The sequence below is a fragment of the Anarhichas minor genome, unplaced genomic scaffold (assembly GCF_050575085.1).
Source record: "Anarhichas minor isolate MPS153535 unplaced genomic scaffold, ASM5057508v1 ptg000062l, whole genome shotgun sequence".
Classification (NCBI taxonomy): Eukaryota; Metazoa; Chordata; class Actinopteri; order Perciformes; family Anarhichadidae; genus Anarhichas; species Anarhichas minor.
In genome coordinates, this window is record NW_027466508.1 from 9,272,079 (window position 1) to 9,294,717 (window position 22,639).

The 22,639-nt window shown below is 39.1% G+C and overlaps 2 protein-coding genes and 1 long non-coding RNA gene across 6 annotated transcripts in view; 2 read left to right on the top strand and 1 right to left on the bottom strand.

The window, feature by feature from the left end:
• The first annotated feature begins 1,865 nt into the window (after positions 1 to 1,865).
• LOC142933770 (ephrin-B2a-like) lies at positions 1,866 to 8,003 on the top strand. The gene is made up of 5 exons (XM_076077992.1): positions 1,866 to 1,972; positions 2,661 to 2,944; positions 4,095 to 4,187; positions 6,271 to 6,387; positions 7,612 to 8,003. Exons 1-5 carry the CDS (start codon positions 1,866 to 1,868, stop codon positions 8,001 to 8,003), a joined length of 993 nt encoding a protein of 330 aa, XP_075934107.1.
• Positions 8,004 to 14,803: 6,800 nt separating this feature from the next.
• On the bottom strand, positions 14,804 to 18,823 carry LOC142933792 (uncharacterized). 2 transcript variants are annotated; one of them, XR_012947619.1, is made up of 5 exons: positions 17,366 to 18,823; positions 16,250 to 16,395; positions 15,703 to 15,790; positions 15,487 to 15,602; positions 14,804 to 15,310 (listed from the first exon to the last, which is right to left on the bottom strand). It is a non-coding gene; the product is annotated as an uncharacterized LOC142933792 (long non-coding RNA). The 2 variants fall into 2 exon arrangements; XR_012947618.1 differs by having other exon boundaries at positions 16,250 to 18,810.
• Positions 18,824 to 21,109: 2,286 nt separating this feature from the next.
• The window catches only part of gpc5a (glypican 5a), a 107,503-nt gene continuing 105,973 nt past the window's right edge, over positions 21,110 to 22,639 (top strand). The window contains exon 1 of one of the 3 annotated variants that reach the window (XM_076078084.1): positions 21,110 to 21,631. In XM_076078084.1, the coding sequence (XP_075934199.1) occupies positions 21,481 to 21,631 (151 nt within the window). In that variant the 5' untranslated portion in view covers positions 21,110 to 21,480. The remainder of the gene's footprint in view (positions 21,632 to 22,639) is intronic. The other 2 variants (XM_076078085.1, XM_076078086.1) reach the window with 2 other exon arrangements.

Below are 22,639 nucleotides of genomic sequence, written 5' to 3' on the forward strand. Positions count from 1 at the left end.
AAATAATGTATCCTTTTGAAAATCATATATCACTACAAGTGTTTCTTTTATTGATTTACTTCATAATCTAACTAAATCATGTGACAAATGTGAAAATAAATGCGTCGTCACAAAGTTGAAAACAATTACTAACACATGAAAATGCCTATGTTTTTCGAGATATATGGCTTTCACAATATGATATGAAATAGACCATAATCTGTCCTCTGTTATGCTCAATTTACCTATTGTGAATAGATTAGCTCCACCAGAGATACCTGTATCTAAAACTGAGACGCGCAGAGATGTGTTTTGTGATTAAGGTCCCTTCGTTTCATATTGGATATATTCATTTTTTTTATTGTGGGTCTTTTGCTTTTGGTAAGTTGAGAAATGCTTTGGACAAAAACTGGGTTTGTACAGTTCCCCTGACACCTGAATCAGCCTGGTTATTCTGCTGAATGAATGACAAGTAAAGAAAAGAAAAATAAACATCTGAAGTTTGTCGCACTCTGACCTGTATCATTTTGTGTTTACATGAGAAAACATCTCGGCATCAGTTTTCTTCTGTCCAGAAAAAAATGTATTATAAATATGGAAAGATGCTGCACTTTGAACTCACATGCAGCCCAGTCAGTGTCCCAGGAGAGACACAGACATTTCTTTGCAGTTCCACCATCATTTGTGGTACTTTGTGGGGCTTTAGTCTTAGTGCAATCTTTTAAACCACTTTGTCATTCGTTCAGATTTTCTGAAAATGAAGGGATTACAGCCATGGCTCTTTAAATGCAGAATACACAGGGTTTTAAAGAAAATACACTGATCCCAGCCCATCCATAATGATGATTTTACATAATTGATCCACAAAATAATGACGCTCGGGCACGCAGTATTTCCCAAACTCATATGGTTAATCTTTTTTTTATTTTTTATTAAAGTCTGTGTATTCTGGTTAGAGTATGTTAATTGATGGTAATCACTGAGTCAGAGCTTGTCTCTCTGTTTGTCACCACATCAATGCCCCCCTGCAACAGGGGAGACCACCAAATGCATGATCAAACAAATCTGTTCTCCCGTGTCCTGAACTTCCTCAAATGGTTACTTCACTGAGAAGAATGAAAACTTTGAGTTAAAAAAAGTAATACAAACAATGTTTTAAAATATATATATTAAAGGCAACTCTGATGAAATGACCATGGTAAATAATCATTAATGCAAACAAGAGTTTTCCAGATACACATAAAAACCCATAAACTGTTCACAAATCACTGTTTGTCCCCACTTAAAGAAATCCCTTATATCATAAACTGTCGGTCAAGTCAAGTCGCTTTTATTTATATAATTCAATAAGTTGTCTCAACAGGCTTTACAGTCTTTAATTCAGCTGAGGAACAACTGATAACACATATTTTAACTTGTAAATAAATTGTAGCCTACTCTTTTTGCAGGTGATCTTTTTTATATTATATTTCTAAAAAGTAAACCCAACCCTCTACCATTTCCACCAATGAAATAAAGCGTTTAATTGATCTCATACTTATCTCAGTATCTTAATGTGAAGAGAAACTGTGCCAACCAGCCCCGGTCTCTCCAGTACGCATGAGCCAGTGTGTATGGGCGGACCGGTCAGTCAGCTGATGGCTGAAATACTCCTCACAGTCTCTATCCCCAATACATGCATTTCGTCACACGAATGATTTTCTAGCGAATTACGCACAATGTGGAAAATCTCACACAACTGCAGGAGGAGGACTCGCAACTTGATGGGAATGCGTCCTCTGCGCGCACCTGGAGCCGCCGGAGACATGCAGAGGCAACACATTTTAGCCGCTTTCCACTCTGTTTTATGATACTGAGCCGCTTTGGACCTGCGATTTATTCCTGTGATGGGGAGAATCACATGCAGCTGCGCCGCCGTGATCCTGCTGACCGTCATCAGCTCATGTCGTGCAGTCACTCTGGAGTCCATCCACTGGAGCAGCTCCAACACGAAGTAAGTGCACGAAGCAGTTTCACACTTGAGAGATGGTGATACATGATGCTGCTTTGTGCTTGTAGTTGATCCAGTTAATCAGAGGATAAAACCATTTTACTGAAAACCATCAGACCACAGTTTTGATATGCCAACAGAGTGACTGCGAAAACAATTCGCCCATCGATCACAGAAAACTTTGATAATTGATTAATCGTTTCAGTTAATTTATGAAGCACACATTCTGTGGCCCCAGCTTCTCAAATGTGATGTTTTGTATCATTGTAAATTGAATGGGCTGCAACTAGCTATTATTTTCTTTACCAATACATTTGTGGATTCATTTTTTGATTGATTGATTCTTGTTTAGAGTTTTACAACGTCTGAAAATTCCTTAAGTGCAAGCAAGATCTTTATTTAGTTTGAAACGACCTAAATATAACCGGTTTACTGTCACACAAGACAAAGAAAATCAACACATTCTCACGACCGAGAGGCTGACACTAGAGGAATTATTTTAATATTTGCTTGAATCGATTATCAAAATAATTTGTGGTCGACGAATAGTTCCAGCTAAAATGTAATGTCTTTGTTTCTTAAACAAAACATTTGAAGGTGTCACCTTTGGGGCCTTTTCTGAACTTGATTAGACATTTTTCTTTGTCGAATGAAACTGATGCTTTTACACTTCATCTTATCTCACACACAGATTTAGTCCGGGTCAGGGTCTGGTCCTGTATCCTCAGATCGGGGATAAGATGGACATTGTGTGTCCCCGGGCGGATGCTTCCTCGGGGGGAAAGGAGGAGTTCTACCGAGTGTACCTGGTCTCCAGAAGCCAGATGGAGAGCTGCACCATCGCCAAGACGGACACGCCGCTGCTGAACTGCGACAAGCCTCACCAGGACGTAAAGTTCACGTTCAAGTTCCAGGAGTTCAGCCCCAACCTGTGGGGTCTGGAGTTCCTCAAGGGGAGGGACTATTATATCACCTGTGAGTCACTGTGTGCAACCTCACGGCTCATGTTCAGCTCGAACATGATATCAGAGTGTATGTTTCTGTGCACATGAACACTTAAAAATCAGTAGAACACAGTCACAAGCCGCTGCTTCCTACAGGTGGATTCAAATCAATGCTAGCAACTGTTTCTTTGTTCCTCGTGGGTGAAGAGGAAGCCATCATCCTTAGCTCCCTCTCAATTTGTCAGTTTGCGTGAGAGTCAAAAACATTGTGGCCTCGTTATTGGGCCGCTGTCGGTTGAACCAGCATCTTAGTGGCAAGTGATGCATGAGATAGAGAGCAAGTCTGACCATGTAGCCTCATCCACTTCACCACGCTCTGACAGCACACTTCGCTCTGGCAGGCCAGTGTGATTCCAAGGGCTTACATGCCCCAAATCACACAAGGCTTTTACAGCATCAGGCAGATTTGATGGGAGCTTTCATGGCAACGTGGCTTGTAGACTGTGAGATGTTGTTATCTGACCTAAATGCTGCTAACAAGTCTATGTGTGTGTGTGTGTGGAGGGGGTAGCGACGGGTTGAACAAGAGTTCTTGGTGTGTGTGTGTGTGTGTGTGTGGGCGTGTGTGTTGGTGTCTGAATATATTTAGCAATTTCTATGTAAGTTAAAATTGAAAATGTTCTTATTTCACTTTGTCCAACACACGTTTTGAGAGGTGAGGCGATTAGTCAGTTCAACAAGAAAATTTGATCTGTAACTATATTGACAATGAATTAATAGTTTAAGTCCTTGCAAAATGCTACATGTTCTCCAGTTCCCGCTTCTTAAACATGAGGATTTGTTGCTTTTGTTCTGATTTTGGAGTGCTGATCAGACAAAACAAGCAATATAAAGACATCTCTTTGGGCTCTGGGAACTCATGATGAAAAAAATGTATTAATTATTATTTGGTGCAGCCCTCGTGTGTGATTATCTGGATACTGCATGCAACATCACAGTGTAGCTGCATTCTGTCGCCAACGTGCTGCAACATTCAGCAACTGGCTAAACCGTCTGCAAAGAAATCATAATGGAACTATGCATTGCTTGATAATCTTGTATTATGATGGTTGCATGAAATATAAAATGTTAAACATTACTCGATAATGTTTGCCTCCCCTCTGTCTCTCTCTGCATGTCAGCCACCTCTGCAGGCTCTCTGCAGGGTCTGGATAATACTAATGGAGGGGTGTGCAGAACCAAATCCATGAAGCTGGTGCTGAGAGTCAGCCAAAGTAAGTACTTTGTGTGTGTGTGTGTGTGTGTGTGTCTGTGTGTGTATAGCTGGGTGCGTGAATGAAGGAGAAACTGATTAACTGACAAATGATGCTAAAGGAACAATGACAACAATTGTTTCACTCTGCTTTATAAATGTGTAATGCAATAATATCCCTCCTCTCTGGAATTATTAAGTAGTCAGATAATCTCGATCATCTATTCATTCTCTTGAAGAGAGATTGCCGTCATGAATTATTGCAAATCCCTAATTCAAACCGCTGGCAGCTTAAGGCCATCAGTATTATCCTGCATGCGATCATCTTTCCCCCGCTGTATAAACATCAAAATAGCCACTAGTTTTAGTTTCTTTTTTAAATTTTGTGCATCACATTAATAATGCAGATTATGAACATCTTCACTGCCATTACTTTAAATGTCTAAAAGTTTGATCACAGTATCAACACATACACATTGTTTTCTTTCTTTCTTTAACTATCAAAACGTTGTTATGGTGGTGTGATTTCTTCTTCTATTAGACACGTTATCTTGTATATGATGAAACAGGCATTTATAGTTGTGTTTTGGTGTGTTTTTGGGTTTAGCAGATACATTAAACAGATGCTGTGTTTCTGTGTGTGTTGCTAAAAACTTTAAAAGCGGCATTTCTTACAGCTCCAACGTGTAATTTGTGACCTCATGAATGTGAAGTGATTCATATAAATTATTTAAGGGTTTGAGATGAAAAATATGCATTTTGTGTGTTTCTCAACTGATCATAACTGCAGATATGGGGCTGCTTTCCTGCCGTGTTTACAAACCGCAACTGATGTAAACAAACCTTTTAACAGCAACAGAAAACATTAATAACTCAGATTTACTTGTAATCTCGTCTTAATCTCTCTACATATTCAAATTCCTGCAGTTTCCAGTCTTGTGTTTAGATTTGTGGTTGGGTCACGACACTTCTGTTTAGGTCTGGATTTATGGATTGAGCATTTTAAAACTGAAAATCTAATCATGTAGTTAATTTGTACATTCATGCTAAATGTGGTGTGAGTAAAATGCAACTATTGCCAACAGTGAATGAATGCTATGCAGAAATGTTGATTAATGCGTGTTGTCCTAAATTAAATGACTAAAAAAATCCTTGAAGGAAGACACTCCAATTTAATTTTATCCACATCACTTGAAGGCCAATGTATATGTACGTTTACTGCGGTACTTCTCTTACTTGCACTTGTTTGGGAAACTGCTCAGTGTCATTCGCACATTAGAAAATGTAAATCTATGGTGTTAAATGAATTCCTGCAGTTATTCTGTGATTTGAAAAGTGCTGTGTGTTCCTCTTTTTCTGCAGGCTTCTCTAATTTAACTCAAACTTCCATCTTACTACACTTAAAGAGACACTCCAGCAATTTATTATTGCACTTCCATAAAGCTGAGGGACTTGTGAGGAGGTATTCAATGTAGAAATACTCCATTACAAGTAAAAGCCCTGCAAGAAATATCCTTCTTCAGTAAAAGTACAAAAGTATTATCAGCAAATTGTAAAGTGACATTAGTAGAAGGCTAATACCAATGCACCAATGTGTAATCAGTATCTCATATTGTTGTCTTGTTGATGTGGAGATATACCTTTACCTACTTTATATACAGTTAGATAGTTTTACAATATCATAAAACTGTAGAAATGGTGGAGTGCCCATTTAGGTTTACCAAAATTCCTTTTGTAAAAAAAACCCATAGAAGGGATTTGAATCGGCTGAATTATGTTATGAATGCTGAGAAAGTGAATGCATTTGTGATTCCAGTCAAGAAAGAAACGAGAGTCCCAGTCGTGACTCAGAACACAACTTTTGTGGTCTATTTAGGTTAGTGATGCACTTTTACCTGAATGACTGCCAGTGGAAAATAATCTCTTAGAGGAAAACCTCTTTTTGCTTTGATCCTGACACCAAATACTAATGATTCAACAGTCAGTATAGTCACAATAGGAACATTTTGACATAACCCCATCTGCACTCATCACCATGCAGGGAAAATTAGGAGATGTGAAGCGTTTTGCTGCTAATAGTTATGTGTTGTTGTTTTATTTTCCAGACTCTTCAGATCCGACTTCAACCCTCCAGGAGTCCCCCACTAGGTTCCCGCCCACACGACCAAAGTCCAAGGCCAAGGACCCCTCTGCGAAAGAAAAGGAGAGTGAAAGCAAAACTGGTATGAAGACAAAGCAAAAATGTTGCCTGGAGAATATGTAGAGGTGTACCATTAAGTTCTGACATATTTGATCTTTACAATCTTTAAGATTAGATATATTTTTGTATGTTTTAGCCTGTTAACAACATATGGCAAAAAGGGCAACAGTCTGTGTTTAAAAAATAGGCTGAATATTTTCCAAAAATAATGGGGCACGGCAGTCTTTAGCCATTGTTAACTAAACATGAGTAAATATTTGTTGAGGACTAATTTCAGCCACAAAGCAGGAAAGTATATGTGGAATTGAGTCAAAGGAGGCAGAGGAAACAGGCCAATGACATCTAATTATGATTGGTTTCAGTCTTTTGTTTTGTTGACTAACAGAAATGAGATTTATTCTTTAGCTTTACTGATTAACGTCACTGATTACGTTTTTTGTTTTCTTATTTTCCCTACACTGAAGGAAAGGAATAATACATTAAGTGAATTAAAATATTTGTGATTTGGGTTAAACATGCACAAACATGCAAAAACACAAATATAGTCTTTTACAGACGGATCTTTTTTAATTTAATTTAGTTATTGATTTGCTCCAGAAAGGGAAATATTTGTACTTACTTCTGACATTTCCATCTCCATATGGAAAACATTTATGAAAAAGTATGAAAAATCCTATAAATTGTACCGACGCTGATATACTTAATATATATCCTGTCCCAAATCCACGCTACAGATTGATTCTTGGCAGGTTTTTAGTGTGTTAACGCTCGAAAAGAGCCTAATTAAATTACAATCAAACCAGACAGCATACAGACTGAATATGTTTGAGTGCTGTTGATGCACACTCTTCTATCACAATGCAGTTCACAAAGGAATTGGAGGTGCAGCTCTTGATGTGTATGTCTGAAGTTTAATTGGCTTTCCGGTTTGATTGAAAACCAACATCACCCATACTGTATCATATCTTGTTAAAATGGCTAAAACCGTTTACCGGTTCCATTTTCCTGCTTGTTCCCAAACCTTCTTATTTGGAGAAAAGCAACATGTTGTTTACCAGTAAGACACTAAAGATTAGAGCATATCTTCTCTGGAGTCTAGCTTTGCCTGAGGGTTTTCATGTTAACATATACTGATCAAGCTGCACAAACTGTGAGGAATTTATTTTAAATGTCTGTGTCGTGTGCCCTAGTTCACTCTTTCATCTAATTTTCCTCTTTTCTGTCTCTCTTCTGCTTCTTGTGACAGACTCAGGCTCAGAAACGGGACAAACAAATCCCAGTGGCGGCGGTGGCTTCGAGCCAGGCCTGTTGATGTGGGTTGTCTGTGGCTGTGTGATCCTCCTCCTGGTCGTCATAATTATGCTGGTCGTGCTGTGGAGGCACCGTCGCCGTCGCCTTGTCCCAGAGAGCCAGCAGTCTGCCTCCGTGTCCCTCAACACTATGGCCGTGGCAAAGCGGGACAGCATCGGCAGCGACTACAACGACTCGGACCGCAGCGATGTTGTCTTTCCTCTGCGGGCTTCTGACAGCATGATCTGTCGTCATTATGAGCGCGTGAGCAGCGACTACGGGCCCCCTGTGTACATCGTTCAGGAGATAACACCCCAGAGTCCCACCAACATCTACTACAAAGTCTGATGTCTGCTGCTCTAATGCCAGTCTGTGGCTGGTAATCCTCCACTGTCTGGGACACACAGACACACATCCATTGCTTTAGGTTGAAGGTTTGTAGTGCGTGATGGGAAGAAATGCCACGACCAAAAGTCGTCATACATACTGTACATCGGAGAGCTGTCTTGCACTGACCACATACTTCACAAGTGCAAACCTTTTTGTTTTCTTGATATTGTGAAGAGAGACAATCAGAGAGGAGCTTTATGTGTCATGTCGTTCCATTCCACTACATTTTAGAGGGAAATATTATGCTTTTTCCTTCACTGCATTCATATGGCAGCAGCCAGTTGGTCGTTACTTTGCAGATTAAGACTTTGCATAGAAAACATATCATGAGTTTATATAATAAGTTGCAATTTACCCAACAGCATGTAAAGTACTTACTAAGAGCTCCACCTATAATAATAATAATAATAATAATAATAATAATATTAATAATCCAATAACATAATATATATTAGTATAACACTAGAGGCCCTTTTTTCGATTACTTTACTTTCAGTACATTAAATGAAGCAAGTACTAATAATATTTACAAACAAAACTTATGAAGAACTTTGGATAGTTTAAGTCAGTCATCACAAAAATTAATCAAGGACTGTTTTGATAACTAATTAATTGTTTAAATCAAACATTTCCTTCTTTCAGCTTCTCAAATATGACGGTTTGCTGCTTTTCTTCGTCTTAGATGACAGTAAACTAAATCATCTTGAGATTTGAAGGTTTTCAAGATTTTCTTTTTACTCCGGTAAAGCATCTGAGTACTTCTTCCGTCCCAGGAAAATGCCAATTTGTTACGTTTTTATTTCTCAAACAAAAGAAATATAGTATTTCTTCACTTCCATCGCCCATGGCAGCCTCATTTGAACAGTAAATGTGCTTTTTATTTAATTTATTGATAAATCTGCAAAAAAGACTCCAACACACCAAATGTGAGAGCACTTAAATGGGATTTTCTGAATTGTATAAACTTTGTTTGAAACGCTGTTCTGTGCAATGGATCCTTCTGTTCCAGGCTGCTTTCCTTTAGACAATATCACGTCACCTTCTGAAAACACAACTCTTTTTATGCAGCGCCCAATTTAAAGCTGTCCTTAAAAAAAGTAATTATAACATGGGAAATGGTTTTGTTTCTCGTTAAAGGGGTGAGAGTTAAAGAAAATGGACAAGTTGCCAGTAGTATTTTCTTCAGTGTCTGTCTTCTCTTTCCAAAACCAACAAGAGCAACAGTAAACGTGATGGACACACAGGCAGAAAATAAATCGAAAATAATGAAGGAATTAAAGTTTTCAGTGACAGTTTTCCTTGTGGTTACAAAATGACTAAGACTTCAAGCAATAGTAGCAGCACCACTGTTTGCATACAACTAGCTTTGCGACCATCATGGTCTCCCGCAGCAATTATAGACACTGTGTTATACTTAAAGGACTTTTAGATGTTTTCATTGGTAAGTGTTTTAGCTGTGGTTGGTGTGACACAAACTTTAAACTCAAAACTGTTTTCTGAATGATTCTGGGTGGGTAGACGCTGCCCACATGAGCATAACTCGTCATTATTTAATGGTGCTCATGGGATAGTGATTGCCATTCTGCAGTGAACAGCACCATGATGAGTTTTTGTTCTCCATGTCGCATTAGGTTGAATCGACAAAAAAAGGACAAAAGATGCTGAGAAGGCTCCGCGTAAACATCTCTGATTGGTTCTTTCTCCAAACCATTCACTCATGAAGATGTTTAACAGCTCTAGTGTCATCTTTGCAGTTCAACACGTTTGTGCAATCTACCTGCAAGCTATGAAACTATCTGCAAAGGTAATGGAAATATTTTTATATAAATATAAAAACACTCAGCATTTCATTGTCCCACAGTGTCTCCTGAGGCTCTGTGCACGGCATCCATGGGTGAACATGTTTCATGCTCCTTCAGCCACATCATGCCGCACATTTTCAACCTGTCAGCTTCCATGAGCTTCCTCTCCACCAGGGACACTGTTGCCTCTGAAAGCCAGACTAGAGGATCTCCAGAACATGTGCTCTCGACTGTGCATCCAACAAGAATACTGCTCAGCTCAAATTAAACCAGTTCGAATCAGAAAATATCAGTAAACTGCCATTTTTTTTCCTTACAACTTGCAGGAGAACATTGGAGTGAACTATAGTTATGTCTTCCACAATGCACTACTTTTCTATTTGGCCTGTAGCCTGATATATACTTGTAATAAAGAGCTGCAGATGACAGGCATGGATGGCCTCATTCTTAACCTGCAGCAAAATGCAGTTTCCCCTCAGGCGAGTGATGTATTTAAAATATCCGAGAGAGGAATTAGAAAATGTGTCAAAGATAACGTCATTACTTCTTTCTATAATTTACTTCCTTAATAGACCAACGTGTCACGGACAATTTTAAACCACTCTGGGTGTTTTCAATGGGGAAACACATTCGGAGTCGACAATGATCCATATCCAAATATACCAATTTATTTTTTGATCACTTTGTACAACCTCAACATGGCTCTAGTGTCTTGCTGTATTGTGAAAACACAATATAACACAAACAGGCTTGTGACTCTGAAACACTACAGAGCGTGCATGTGTGTGTGTGTGTGTGTGTGTGTCTTCCCACCCCCTCACTTGAAGTGATCCTTGGTCCTGAGAGATGTTTTTGTCCTATGTGAAGCTTCACAGCTGAATGGGCTGTGGTCGGGTGAGGTGAGTTCAGTTGACCTCGGGATCATGCAAAGACAATGGTGGCCGAGCTTCTATAGGAAGAACAAAACAGAGACCCCCAGGCTCATGGCCCCTGTCGTGGGAGGGGCTTGGCTATGGTAGTCAATTTTGGAGAAAGGGGGCAGAAGTGGACTGTATCAGATGGGATGTTTTGGATCCTAAGTACAGGCTTGAATATCACAAGTGCTACCAGCTTGGTTTTTTTAAGTTGCCCATTTCACCTGGGAAGTCTGCTCAGTTTTTTAGTGCAGAAATAAAAAAGATCCCATGCCTATGTGTTGCTGTATTGTCCATATGCATGACTGTTTTATCTTTATCTTTGTCCCAAATAATATAAACTATCTTATATAAAGTGTCCTGAAATGCTTTTGCTACTGATACCTACATAAATCTTTAACTACCATTTGTGCAGAGAGCGCAGAGCTTTACCAGGAGGGGGGAGGTCTAAAAAGGAGAGCTGTAAGCTTTTATCTGACCCCATGGGACGATGTGAAGTCTGCAACCTCCCTGCGTCCGCCCACCCCCCACCCCACTTCCATATGCAGAGGAACTAGCCCCACCACTGGCTTTGTGTGGGGGGTTGGGGGTCATGACTGAGCGCTCCCACTCCCACCTAGATGTCGGAGAAGAAGAACAGATATTCTGGTATCAGGGGCTATCGTTTCATAGTTGTTGGTCTATTCGAGGGGTGAGCATTGAAGCTCAAATAAAATTCACCTTTTGTTAAAGTGGACTTGCAGCATCTACGTCTGAGGACAACCGAGTGTGATTTAGTGCAACACCAGCATGCAGCACACAATTAAATAATGGAGAAATCTTATCAATCAGCTGCTGAGAAAACACACATCCATCTCCTCTGAAAGTCAGTGGGTTGCATAAAGATGATGCATTTTTCACTAGAAACTCCAGGAATGGGGAAGTTGTGGTCAGTGCTTCCTCTTACAGTTGAAATGCAATCATGTCTTTTCACTACAGTATTTAGTTTGCCAGTTCCCTCTGCTGGCCAGCTACCATACTGAACCACACTCATACAGTATGTTTGTGACGGTTCACAGGATTCAGCACATTTGATAAAATCACTGACGGTCAGCAGCCGATTGACGATACCCGTGTTTCAGCAAACCTGCATTGAAGCGACTCACATTTGTCTGGCTTCTCAACACAACATATCACTAATAACAATGGGTTGTTGTTATTCCAACTAATGAAAGGTAAAACCACTTACAGCATTGCATCAAACCCCCATTGTACTCAACTACTCAAGGGGGGCATTTAACAGGGGGCGGGGGGGGGGGGGGGGGGGGGGGGGGTGTTGTTAATGATTTTGAGGGAGATCATCCCTTGTTTCTTTGTTATAAACTTCAATGAAAATGGACTGGGGTGTTCTTGATTAACACTTGTTTTATCATTTATTTAACTGTATTTACATCTTTGTTTTGCGAACAAAAACATAATAGGAAGGACTTGTGTTACTTCTTCTGAAAGCTGCAGGAGACACTCGTATACAGCCCTCAGGACTGAGGTTCCACCCAGAACCATTTGCTCCAGAGGAACTCTTTTTTGAAGAAAGAGTTTTTCAAGGGTTCCTTGTAAGACTAAGGGTGCGAATTAAGAACAATTTTAAATAATTTTTATTTGAAAATGTTTATTATTATTTAAATTGAACCACGTGAAAAGTTTAGAGGCTAAGTCTGTCAACTCATACACATCTGAAACATGAAGGGAAAGCATTTTGTATTGTATTCTATAAATGATGAATGGAGTAAAGGCATACTTCCCACTGAAATATAGTGAAGTGGTTTAAAGCAGCATACAATGGAAGTATTCAATACAAGTAACTCAAGATTGTACTTAAGTACAGTTTAGAAAATATTCTTTGTTTCATGGCAGCTTTATACCATATCTGATATATCAATATCGACCTCATGTTCAATCAATCATGTTAATTAGTAAAATGATCTTAAAGATTTTGTCTCGTAAACAACAGCTGTAACTCTTTTTGATCAAAGTGTAGATTCCAAATCTCTGCCATTCCCATCATAAACATATTGGAAAAAAAACACAGAACCTCGGGAGTTTATAAAACTAAATTTTGCAGAATGCAGCAAACATCTGATACATGTATAGGCTCGTATGGATTTATACTTTGCATCTCACTGCAAAGTATTTTACAATTCTGTAATTTCAAACATTCAAATGAATCTCGTTAAAGTGCTCTGAGAGATGTTTCCTTTAACGAAATGCAGAAAAAGTGTTGGGTATTGAGCCTGGGCCCTACATCTGAGGGCCCAGAGTTTGTTGTAGTACTCGACTGCTCTTCTGTTTGGTTTGAAGGCTTTTGCCTTTTGGTTGTGATGCACCACAACATCCAGATGTTTTGTTTTAAATCTGAGTAGAAAGCAAGAAAGGCCAGGTAATAAGCATACTGTGCAGCTGTGGGCACAACATGTTACAAACATTTTGGTTTATCTCAGAGGGGAACAATGATTGTAAACATTTTATAATCCTAATCATTTCAATTACACTGCACAAACCAAATGTATGTAGTTTTCATCATTTGGGTCTGGTGTATATAGCTCCTAAAACTACTTTGAAGGTAAAAATATTACTGACAGAATATAGTTAAAACATGTTTTACTAATTTAAAACAATTGTTTAAATACATTTTAAAAACGTCTTTATCTGTTTAATTTATATATTTAAATTATTTGGTCATCAGATCATTTTTAGTATCATTATTTCAGTTACAAATGTTGTTTTGAATCAGTTATTGGAAGCTAATTTTGTTAAAACTGTATCAACATTTGTTGTATGAATTTGCTGTAAAAATATTACTCAAACTAATTAAGTAAATTTAACTTTGCCCCAAAACAGACAAATCTGACATCACTGACAGTCTAGACATTGGTACAGCTGTCTCTTTGTAAGGCATTGCTAGGCCTATGTACTTTTATTGTTTGTGTATGTAATCATATGTATTTGTCTCTCTGGACCCTGAGTCTGAAACAAAGTGTATCTATCTATCTATCTATCTATCTATCTATCTATCTATCTATCTATCTATCTATCTATCTATCTATCTATCAAATTAACTGAATGATGTGTCTTTGAACATTCAAGAAAAAAACTTTATTATATACCGGTACACCCTAAAAATTGTGACCATTGGTTACTTAAAAAAATGATGGCAACAATGTGACAGATTTTAAGTTCTACAAATTTGATTAAAAAATATTGAATAAATTCACTAAATCCAAACAAAAATAAGTAAATCCAAATCAATTTCTCATGCAAAACTGATTTATATTTACTATGAATCTGAGCAAAAGTAATTTTGATTTACTCAATACCTGGGTTAACTTGATTTGTATTTACTACGTCTCTGAGGGAAATTCATTTATATTTACTGATTATTTGAGTGAAATTAATATAATCTTACTAAATATAAACGTGATTTGGATTCACTTAATAAAATGAATTATATCAACTCTTGTTTTAGCACATTTTTGTTTAATTCAACACATTTACATTGCTGTTCTTATTTATATGTACCTAACTTAACTCTTTAAATATAAGTTTAAGTATCACAAGACTTTAAATCTATTCAATAATATTAATTGTCACTTTGTTGCCATCATTTTTCTAAGTCTAATCAACTCAATATCATGACTTCTTAGTGCCACAGTTCTCCATCAGGACCAAGACCTCACGCCACATGAACAGTTTTTTCCCATCTGCAGTTGGGTTCATAAACAAAGCCCGGGACCCATTAACTCTGTCATCCCCAGGACTATTTCCTACCGGGACACTCCCCTGCACATCCCCTCTATTCTTCTGTGTTTCTATAATTAAATGCACTTGGCACTTTTACACTACACTTATACCTGTTTAAAGTAGTTTGTTTGTGCACTATATTTTATTGAAATGTTTCTATTCTAGTTTCTATTTTTTTGTACTGTGTTGATTGTTTAATGTTATGCACCATCCACCATGTCAAATTCCTTGTATGTGCAACCCTTTGGCAAATAAACAGTTCTGATTCTGATTAATTTGATCACCATGCATAAAAAGTACAGCAGGTAAACATTTATTTCAGTTCCTTTGTCTATACATATTTATCCAACATCCACAGTGCAAAATGCCAAAATACAACAATAGAGTGAAGAGAGGGGATAAAAGAAAACAAAGACAGAAACAATGTTTGTGTACAATAGGGATATACGTAGTACATTGCATGAAGGCAATACTGGCATAGCTTATTCGTGAGGCTGTCCACTTTTGGGGACAGCTTTAAAAAGTTTAGCTTGAGGAGGACTTTGTGAAAGACTTCAAGCATGTACCTGAGCTCCTTGGGATACAAGATTCACTGCATATGCCCATCCAACGAGCATGGATTAAGTCCTTGGAAAGTTACCCAGAGCAGTCAGAACTTTCATGCTCTTTATCATGACACCGATGTTGTCAGCACCCTCTGACATGTCTTGATGTTGTCGATTTTCATCCTTTGTACAGCAAGGTCCTGCGACACACTGTCTTCATCACCATCCTGAAAGAGCAAGAACATTGGGTATTTCAGACTGTACAGCTACAAGAAGGTCCTTCCCAAACAGAGCTGTGCAGGAATGAGTCCTAAAACACAAACATAATGGGTTTGAAATTTAACAAGCGACTAAGATACTTTAACGTTTTGTTCTATGCTATAAAATATATTCATAAATATACCTCAACATTTTGAAGCTTTGACGTGTCTTTAAAAAGCCACTTGCTAACAAGTGGCTAAAAGAGACGTCACACCATCATCACATCATCACGTGCTACGTCAGATTGGTTGAAAGGGCCTATTAGAGGCAACAAATGACACAACAAACCTCAGTAGCTTGCCAATAATTACTGTTAGAAATGTAGTTATGATTGTATTTTGTGATTTGATCTACTGACATCATAATATCTTAATACTTGATCTGTAGATTCCTCAAACACAGAAGACAACATCTCTTGTCATGGTGATGCTACGATGGCTGGTGGCCTGAAAGTCAAAAGTAAACATTATTAAGCTCATGGAGTAAAAGTCTTCTGACTAAAAACTTGTCAAAGCTGCAATTAACAAGACAACACCTACAGAGACCAGAATGTATGAAAGCTGAAAATGATGCTGCTTTCAACAGCAAGATACTTGAGAGTACAAATTGTACTTGAGAAAAACTAAATGCAATGAATGTAACTCGTAATTACAGCGAGTACACTTTTCACATCTGTGCATTAAAATAATGAGGCCTATTAACTTGATTATTTGCTAGCTAACAATAGCTTGTTAATGTTGGGGATGGAAGGAAGCTCGGGCTGAGGCCAGGACACTTGGTCAAATTAAATTGGCTGGTATCTTAAAAGAGCACTTTATACAGTATGCTTGGGAAATAATAACATGACCTTTTGACGACCACTTTTTCAGTCCTTTCCACGTTTTTAGTATAAGACAATGTCTTACCTTTAGGAGAACAGCAGGCCCTGTCCCTGATGATTGCAGATTGATGTCCACGTGGAGCAAAATACCGTGGCTTGATGTGTAAGTTGATTAAAATCAAAAATTTCTCAATAAGTGAAATTAATCAATTTTCTGCATCTTTTACATTCCTGGTGAAATACAATTAGATTCTACTTAGAGATTTGCAGCTGATTTTATTTAAACAAAACTGAGTCAAATCTATTTAATAAATCAATGAAATTTGTTGGATTCAACTCGAAATCAAAACTCCAGTCTTTTTTATTATGTATAGGTTACTATTTTTTATATATTAAATACTAACTAAGCCCTATCACAATTTGTACAGTGAATACATATAATATATATAAATATATATATATTATATATATAATATATATATATAATACTACTTTATCCTACTGTGCAATAGACTCTGGGTTTATAATGGTTGTTAAATAAATTCAATGATTAAAAGATATATAAATATTTAATTATATTAGTTTTAAGAACACATACAATACCAAATGTTTTGTATCTTTAAAAGTGACCGAATCACAGTTTTCAACATAATGCAAAACCTGTTAGATTCCCGAATGGGAACATTAAATAAACAAACATTTTCTTTTTGTTCTCTTTGTATGGAGGCCAACACAAAAAAACCGAACTAATTAATATAGATGAGCTTCAGGTCGATACATGTGAAAACAACACACTGTGGGCTAATTTGAATGCGTTGTTGAGCAGCAACAGGTTAATTAGTCGTTTTATTTTATAATTACACAAGCATCGAGGGCATTTAAAGCATAAAATGTGATCACTATAAATATGAATTAGCTTCACTACTCAGCGCTATTATTTTCATTAAAATATAAAACTTATTTTGAGATTAATTATATTTTTATTAGCCTAATGCAAAACTCAAAATGAACATAAAACGCAATGGCTTCGCAGGATTTCTTCCCCGTTGTGCATGTGTATATATTTCCTTTATATTTAAAGACGTTAAAGCCGCAGTGATCCCCGTCTGTTTCCCTCTCCTTCCTCCAGAGACGTGGGTCGGAAGTACCGTAGTTTATGTATGCTAATAGGGAGAGTTGGGGGTTGTAGCTAGATATTTACGTTCAGTGGGAGCCGCCCTTCATTCACCCACATGGTTACCAACTGGTCGCCTTCGCGCCACTTTCCCAGCCCCGCAATCATTTTTAACCAGCGTCTCTGGGTTATAAATTGGCTCACGATCGGCTCGGACCTCACTTTATGTTCCGTTTTTGTCCGCGGGTAGAAAAGTTTTCGGAATAGTTACGTATTTATTTCTCTCTTTTGTCGGTAAGGGACTACACGGCAGCCCAAGCAAGTGAGCGAAGATGGTGGATTTCGGCTGGTGAGTGTCTACCGAGCGCATGTTTATCGGCAAGGAAGTCTGGTTTGGGGTTCTGTGGGTATCTCCGTTTCGCTGACTCGATTCTCAAACGATGTGGTTTGCGCGTGTTTTTTAAAAGTGTCTTTAATATCACGCTGGCGGGGATATCTAAACATTAAAACATAAATGATATGCTGGCGATGAAAACAGTGTAACGTGAGGCGCATGGCAGCCCCCTCTGCTCCACCATTGAGGGAATGAGGGAGATTTGAAAAGCTGTCCGGAGCTTTCTCCGCTGCGCTTTAGCAACTAGTTGACAAAAAACAGGCCTCCTTACAACAGCCCTCGAGTTGGTATAAACATGCTAGTCCGATATCTGAAAAGTAAGTTTGTAAATCTGGTTAATTTGTTGCTCAGTCTCGAGTGCAGTGGTGTGTGAGTTAAAGTGCCCCCCAGAACAAAGCAGCAGCACATGGGGCAGTTTTAGGCCGCGCGTTTTAGCTCAGCTAGCTTAGCCTAGCTGCAAACACTGAACTGCCCTATTGTAGGGTAAGGACAAACAATACGACGGTGGGCATCGCGTTAACATAAAGTTAGGCGTAGATAAATACAGCCAACCCAGCGGGACAGATGTGCCGTTTGTGTATTTTCAAAAGTGTGCTCGTTTGTTGTTGGCTAACGGCTAATGAGTGTCGCCCAAACTCTTTATTTTATGAGCTTGCAAACCACATCTTTAAAAAAGCCAGAGATTTTACTGACGGTATCCCAAACTGCGCCTGTGGCTTCTCTAAGTAGTGACTTAAGTCATTGTAACGTTAAAACAGTTTGCCATGTTTTCTTCGAGCTAGCACATTAGCTCGCAGCAGCTAAGCTACCTTCCCAACCAGTGCACGGCTGCTAGCATCTGCTCCTACATGGACGGAGCCGTGTTTTTGTTGGAGGTCCGAAAATGCAAGCCACTGTGGTACCTCTAAATGGACAACACGCAATTCTACGTTGGCGTGTAGCTCGGTTTGGTTTAAAGTAATTTATGCTAAGGTTGGCGCACTTCGAGGCGCCATGTTAAAGACGGGTGGGGGAGGGGTGAACAACACCGTCCCCTGCGCAGGCGCCCCCGTGTCGCAGGGAACGCGGGCCGCAGGCTGTGCTGCTCATTCATGTTTTTCAGTGACCTCGTGCTGCTGCGATAAATCATAACATCTTGTATCACAAACTACCGCGCACTTATCGACAAACAAGTGATGGTGGTGCACGACTATGACGGATGGAAATGCGAATTCCGCGGTTTTAATCACGCACGTGCTCGCACATCAACCAACCTGCATATGTTACTTGTTGCAATGCCAAAAAGTCGTGTTCGTTGTCTTAACAAGCTATCCTGTGTCGTTTTTTCATTTTCAGATCCGCCAAGAAGTGCAGGACCGTAATCCAAATTTGCCACCTGGAGCCATGTGGCCATCGCTCCGATGGTGCTGGAGGGCAGCAATGCTGTAATCGGTTGGTGTATTGTCAAAGTGCTTACAGTGCAGGTAGTACTATGTGATACCTACTGCAGTGGAGGCACTTACAGCAATACCCTGACACTGATGTGCAGATTCTCTGATGTTACATGTCGTGTGAAGTACTGTCTTTGTGCTAAGGTGCATCTAGTGCAGATAGTGAAATAGACTAGCACCTACTGCCCTAAGTGCTCCTTCTGGCATAAGGGGCTGTGATATGCGCCACCAGACCATTTCTAATTTCCAATTGGGCTCAAATATCTTGCAGTTCTCTGCTAGTTTTGCATAGTTGCACTACAAGAATAGATGAGTTGTGCAAATCTATGCAAAACTGATGGTGGCCTGCTTGCTCTCCACCTGTTACGATTTTTTGGTTTTGGGGGTCGTCACATTAAACACAATCTGTCATAATACACATGTAATGCTGTTTTGAAAACGAGAAGTGTTTTTCCAGTGCTCAAGTGAGTCGGTTTCAGCAGTACTAAAGTGCTTATAGTGCAGGTAGTGTATTTCTCCTATCTACTGCAATGTAAGCACTTGAAGTACTTCTAACTTACTGCGTCTTTCTGAAACTCGGATGTCCATAATCCCAGAGGATCTTTGAATCGTCGCATGGTCAGTTTTGCTGGTTTGCATTCAGCTTTAACTGGTGTTTGCTGTGCAAATCCATGCAAAACTGACTAGGTTGATGAACTATCTTCTGCCAAATGAGCTTGCTTTTAATCAAAACTGGGACATGTATGACATTTTGGATATTTGGAGATGTCCCTTCCTGTGCAGGTGGGGATTAGTAGCAATGCTGTGTACCTGAAGGTATTGCACTTGTCCCGGCCTGTATAGGAACAAGGAGATGGAGCTGACCCAGGATCACGACCCAAGTGATTAGAAAACTGCTGCACTCATCTGCATGTCCTGTAATGTTTTCTGTCTGTATGAAAAGTGTGTGACTATTGATGGGTTTTAATTGTTGTGTTTCTTGAAATAGAATACATTTTAAACACTTTTTTTCTCTCTGAATGCTTTATTATTCAAACCTCTTGATTTTGGTTGAAACTGGAACAACATGCGGTGGCAAAATGTGTTTTGGTCAAGAAACCTGTTGACTTTGACAAACCTTACTTTTGATTTCTGCAACCTGTTTGCCAATGTTGCATTATAGGAGTGTTTTTCACCACATTAAATGAGTCACGTTTCCTGACTGGGCCATGTGCAGCAGATCTAATTTGTGACATGACGTTCAGCAGCATAGTCTGCTATGAACACCAGGCAGGATCACAGCCCTGACGGCAGTCATCATATGAGCACATCAGCAGTTTTGCTTATACTCAGGGGGAAGTGATTGGTGAAGTTGGGTTTTAATTTAGCATATTTAGACTTTCATGCAAAACAAAAACATGCCCATAAAAATAAAATGACCATATAGTGTATTTAAGCTGAAAACTGAATTTATTTTTGTCTCGTTAGACATGTAGGCCACAACTTGAACTAATGCCTATACAGGTTAACCAAATCCTTCTGAATATACTTAAATCTTTAAATTGGTTGGTACTTTCTAAGGAGGAAAATGTAAATGGCACATACCATAAAATGCACGTTTTTCCTAATTAATAATTTAATGACACATGGTCAACAAAACCTCAAATATCAGTTTTATTTAACTAAGGCGATAATAGTTTTATAGAATGTAATTGAAAAAAGGAAATGGTTTTCAAATTGAGAACTATTTAAGATTGTCAACCGTGTGTCACTTAAATTACTTTGGCGGATTTTTGGATAAAGGATCGACAATCTAACCTCGTTGGCATGAATCAACACATGAATAAATCTCTCTCAAATCCACCATACTAAGCCTCACTGAGCTAATTTAATAGGAAAAGAAATTCAGAAAATATATTTCAGTTCGGTTCTGAGGTGAGTTTTGTTTTTTAGATCGAATACCTCACTCTAGCCTACACAGTTAATAGATCTTTAATTGTCATAGATAATATATTCAGTCGTAACATGGAAGTCGGGGCCAGTCCACTAGAGGGCGCCGTGAGGCTGCAGCTCAGCTGCACGTTGAGCCGCGGAGTGCAGGTACGGTTACGGGTTAGGGGGTACGGTACCGCCTCTGCTGTCGGTCCAGCCAAGTTGGACAACATGCCTCTTTCAAGCAGATCCGTCACACCGCTGCAACTTTCTCCCCGCGTGTCCGGATTTAAATGATCTGGAGCGTTTCCTCGACACGAACGTTCACGCCGCACAATCGACGCTGAATCCTGAAACCTGGGATGTGGAAAGGGACTCACCTGAGCGGACTACATGTTCAGAAGAAACCGTAACTTCTAAACAAGCGTCTTTTTTTGTGTGGAGTATTAACCCTGCGTTTTATTAAAATGGGTGATCTGTGGGCGAACTGCGTTTTCTTCCTGGCGTGTTGCTCTGGGTTTTGCTTTGGAAGCCCGAACAGATGTGACGAAGTGCGGAAAGTTTTCCAACTCAGACAAATTGGACCAAATCAATTATTGCCTTTAAGCCCCAGACCAGGTAGGTAATGTTTGAGTTAGCTGTGTGTGTGTGTGTGTGTGTGTGTGTGTCTGGTTTATTGTTTTTTTTCTTCCTGCAGTTAAAGTCTTATGAACCAGCCAGTAATACAAATCAAGTCACATTTCTTCTTGATCATTTGCCCATTTTCCCCATTTACATCTTCTTAGCAGCCAAAGCATGTCAACCCCTGATTGAAAGAAATATGCTTGAGAAGTCACTCAACACCTTATTACCTTTCTGTTGAGCTCACTGACTGCACGAACCTGTCATTTTCTGGCTTCTTGAAGTACTCTTTGTAGACACAAAACACACCTTTTAAAAACACATTTTAGAGGCGTGTGTGCAGTCATAATAATAATATGAAACACGAGAGCCTTTAGCTGTTTAAAGTGCATCTTACTGTGGGACCTTTCAATGGACGAAATACTGCATCTGTCTTAAATTACTGCAAGAATAAAACTCACAGAAGCTCTTTCAGAGTGATCTCTAATCCTTGGTCACATTATTACTTTAGTTTATGTTCAACACTGTTTCAGGTTGATGATACATGTTATTTGTTGATTTGTTGATGTTATTTAAAATACTCTTGCAACAGGAATATGTTTTTAATTCTATGTAACCAGAGTAAAGCTGCTGAGGTTACTCGTTGGTCGTGACGAAAAAGAAGCCGAAGTCGGCTCCTTTTGGCTGTCTAAAGCACATAAGTGGCTTGCGGGGATAAACGGGAATTATTTTGTGTAAAGTTAGGTAAACTAGGCTTCACTTAACTTTCTGAACACCGCCCATAATGTAATTCCACATGACAAGATTTAGGGGGGGGGGGGGAAATTATGGGTGTGGATATTTCATGTGGGCCATCATTGACTGGACGGCTTGCTGCTGCTGCTCTCTCTTGGAAAAGTAAATCTTAATGGTGTTGACTACCCCTGCCACAAACTGCCCCCTAAAAGCTTCTCCACCTCTTTCCTCTGCGAGGAAACTGATTACATTTACAGAAAAACCCTCAAA

Coding starts and splice junctions, on each gene's coding strand:
- LOC142933770 (XM_076077992.1), top strand. CDS start 1,866: ATGGGGAGAATCACATGCAGCTGCGCCGCCGTGATCCTGCTGACCGTC. Junction 2,945..4,094: donor GAGGGACTATTATATCACCT/GTGAGTCACTGT, acceptor TCTGCATGTCAG/CCACCTCTGCAGGCTCTCTG. Junction 4,188..6,270: donor GGTGCTGAGAGTCAGCCAAA/GTAAGTACTTTG, acceptor TTTATTTTCCAG/ACTCTTCAGATCCGACTTCA.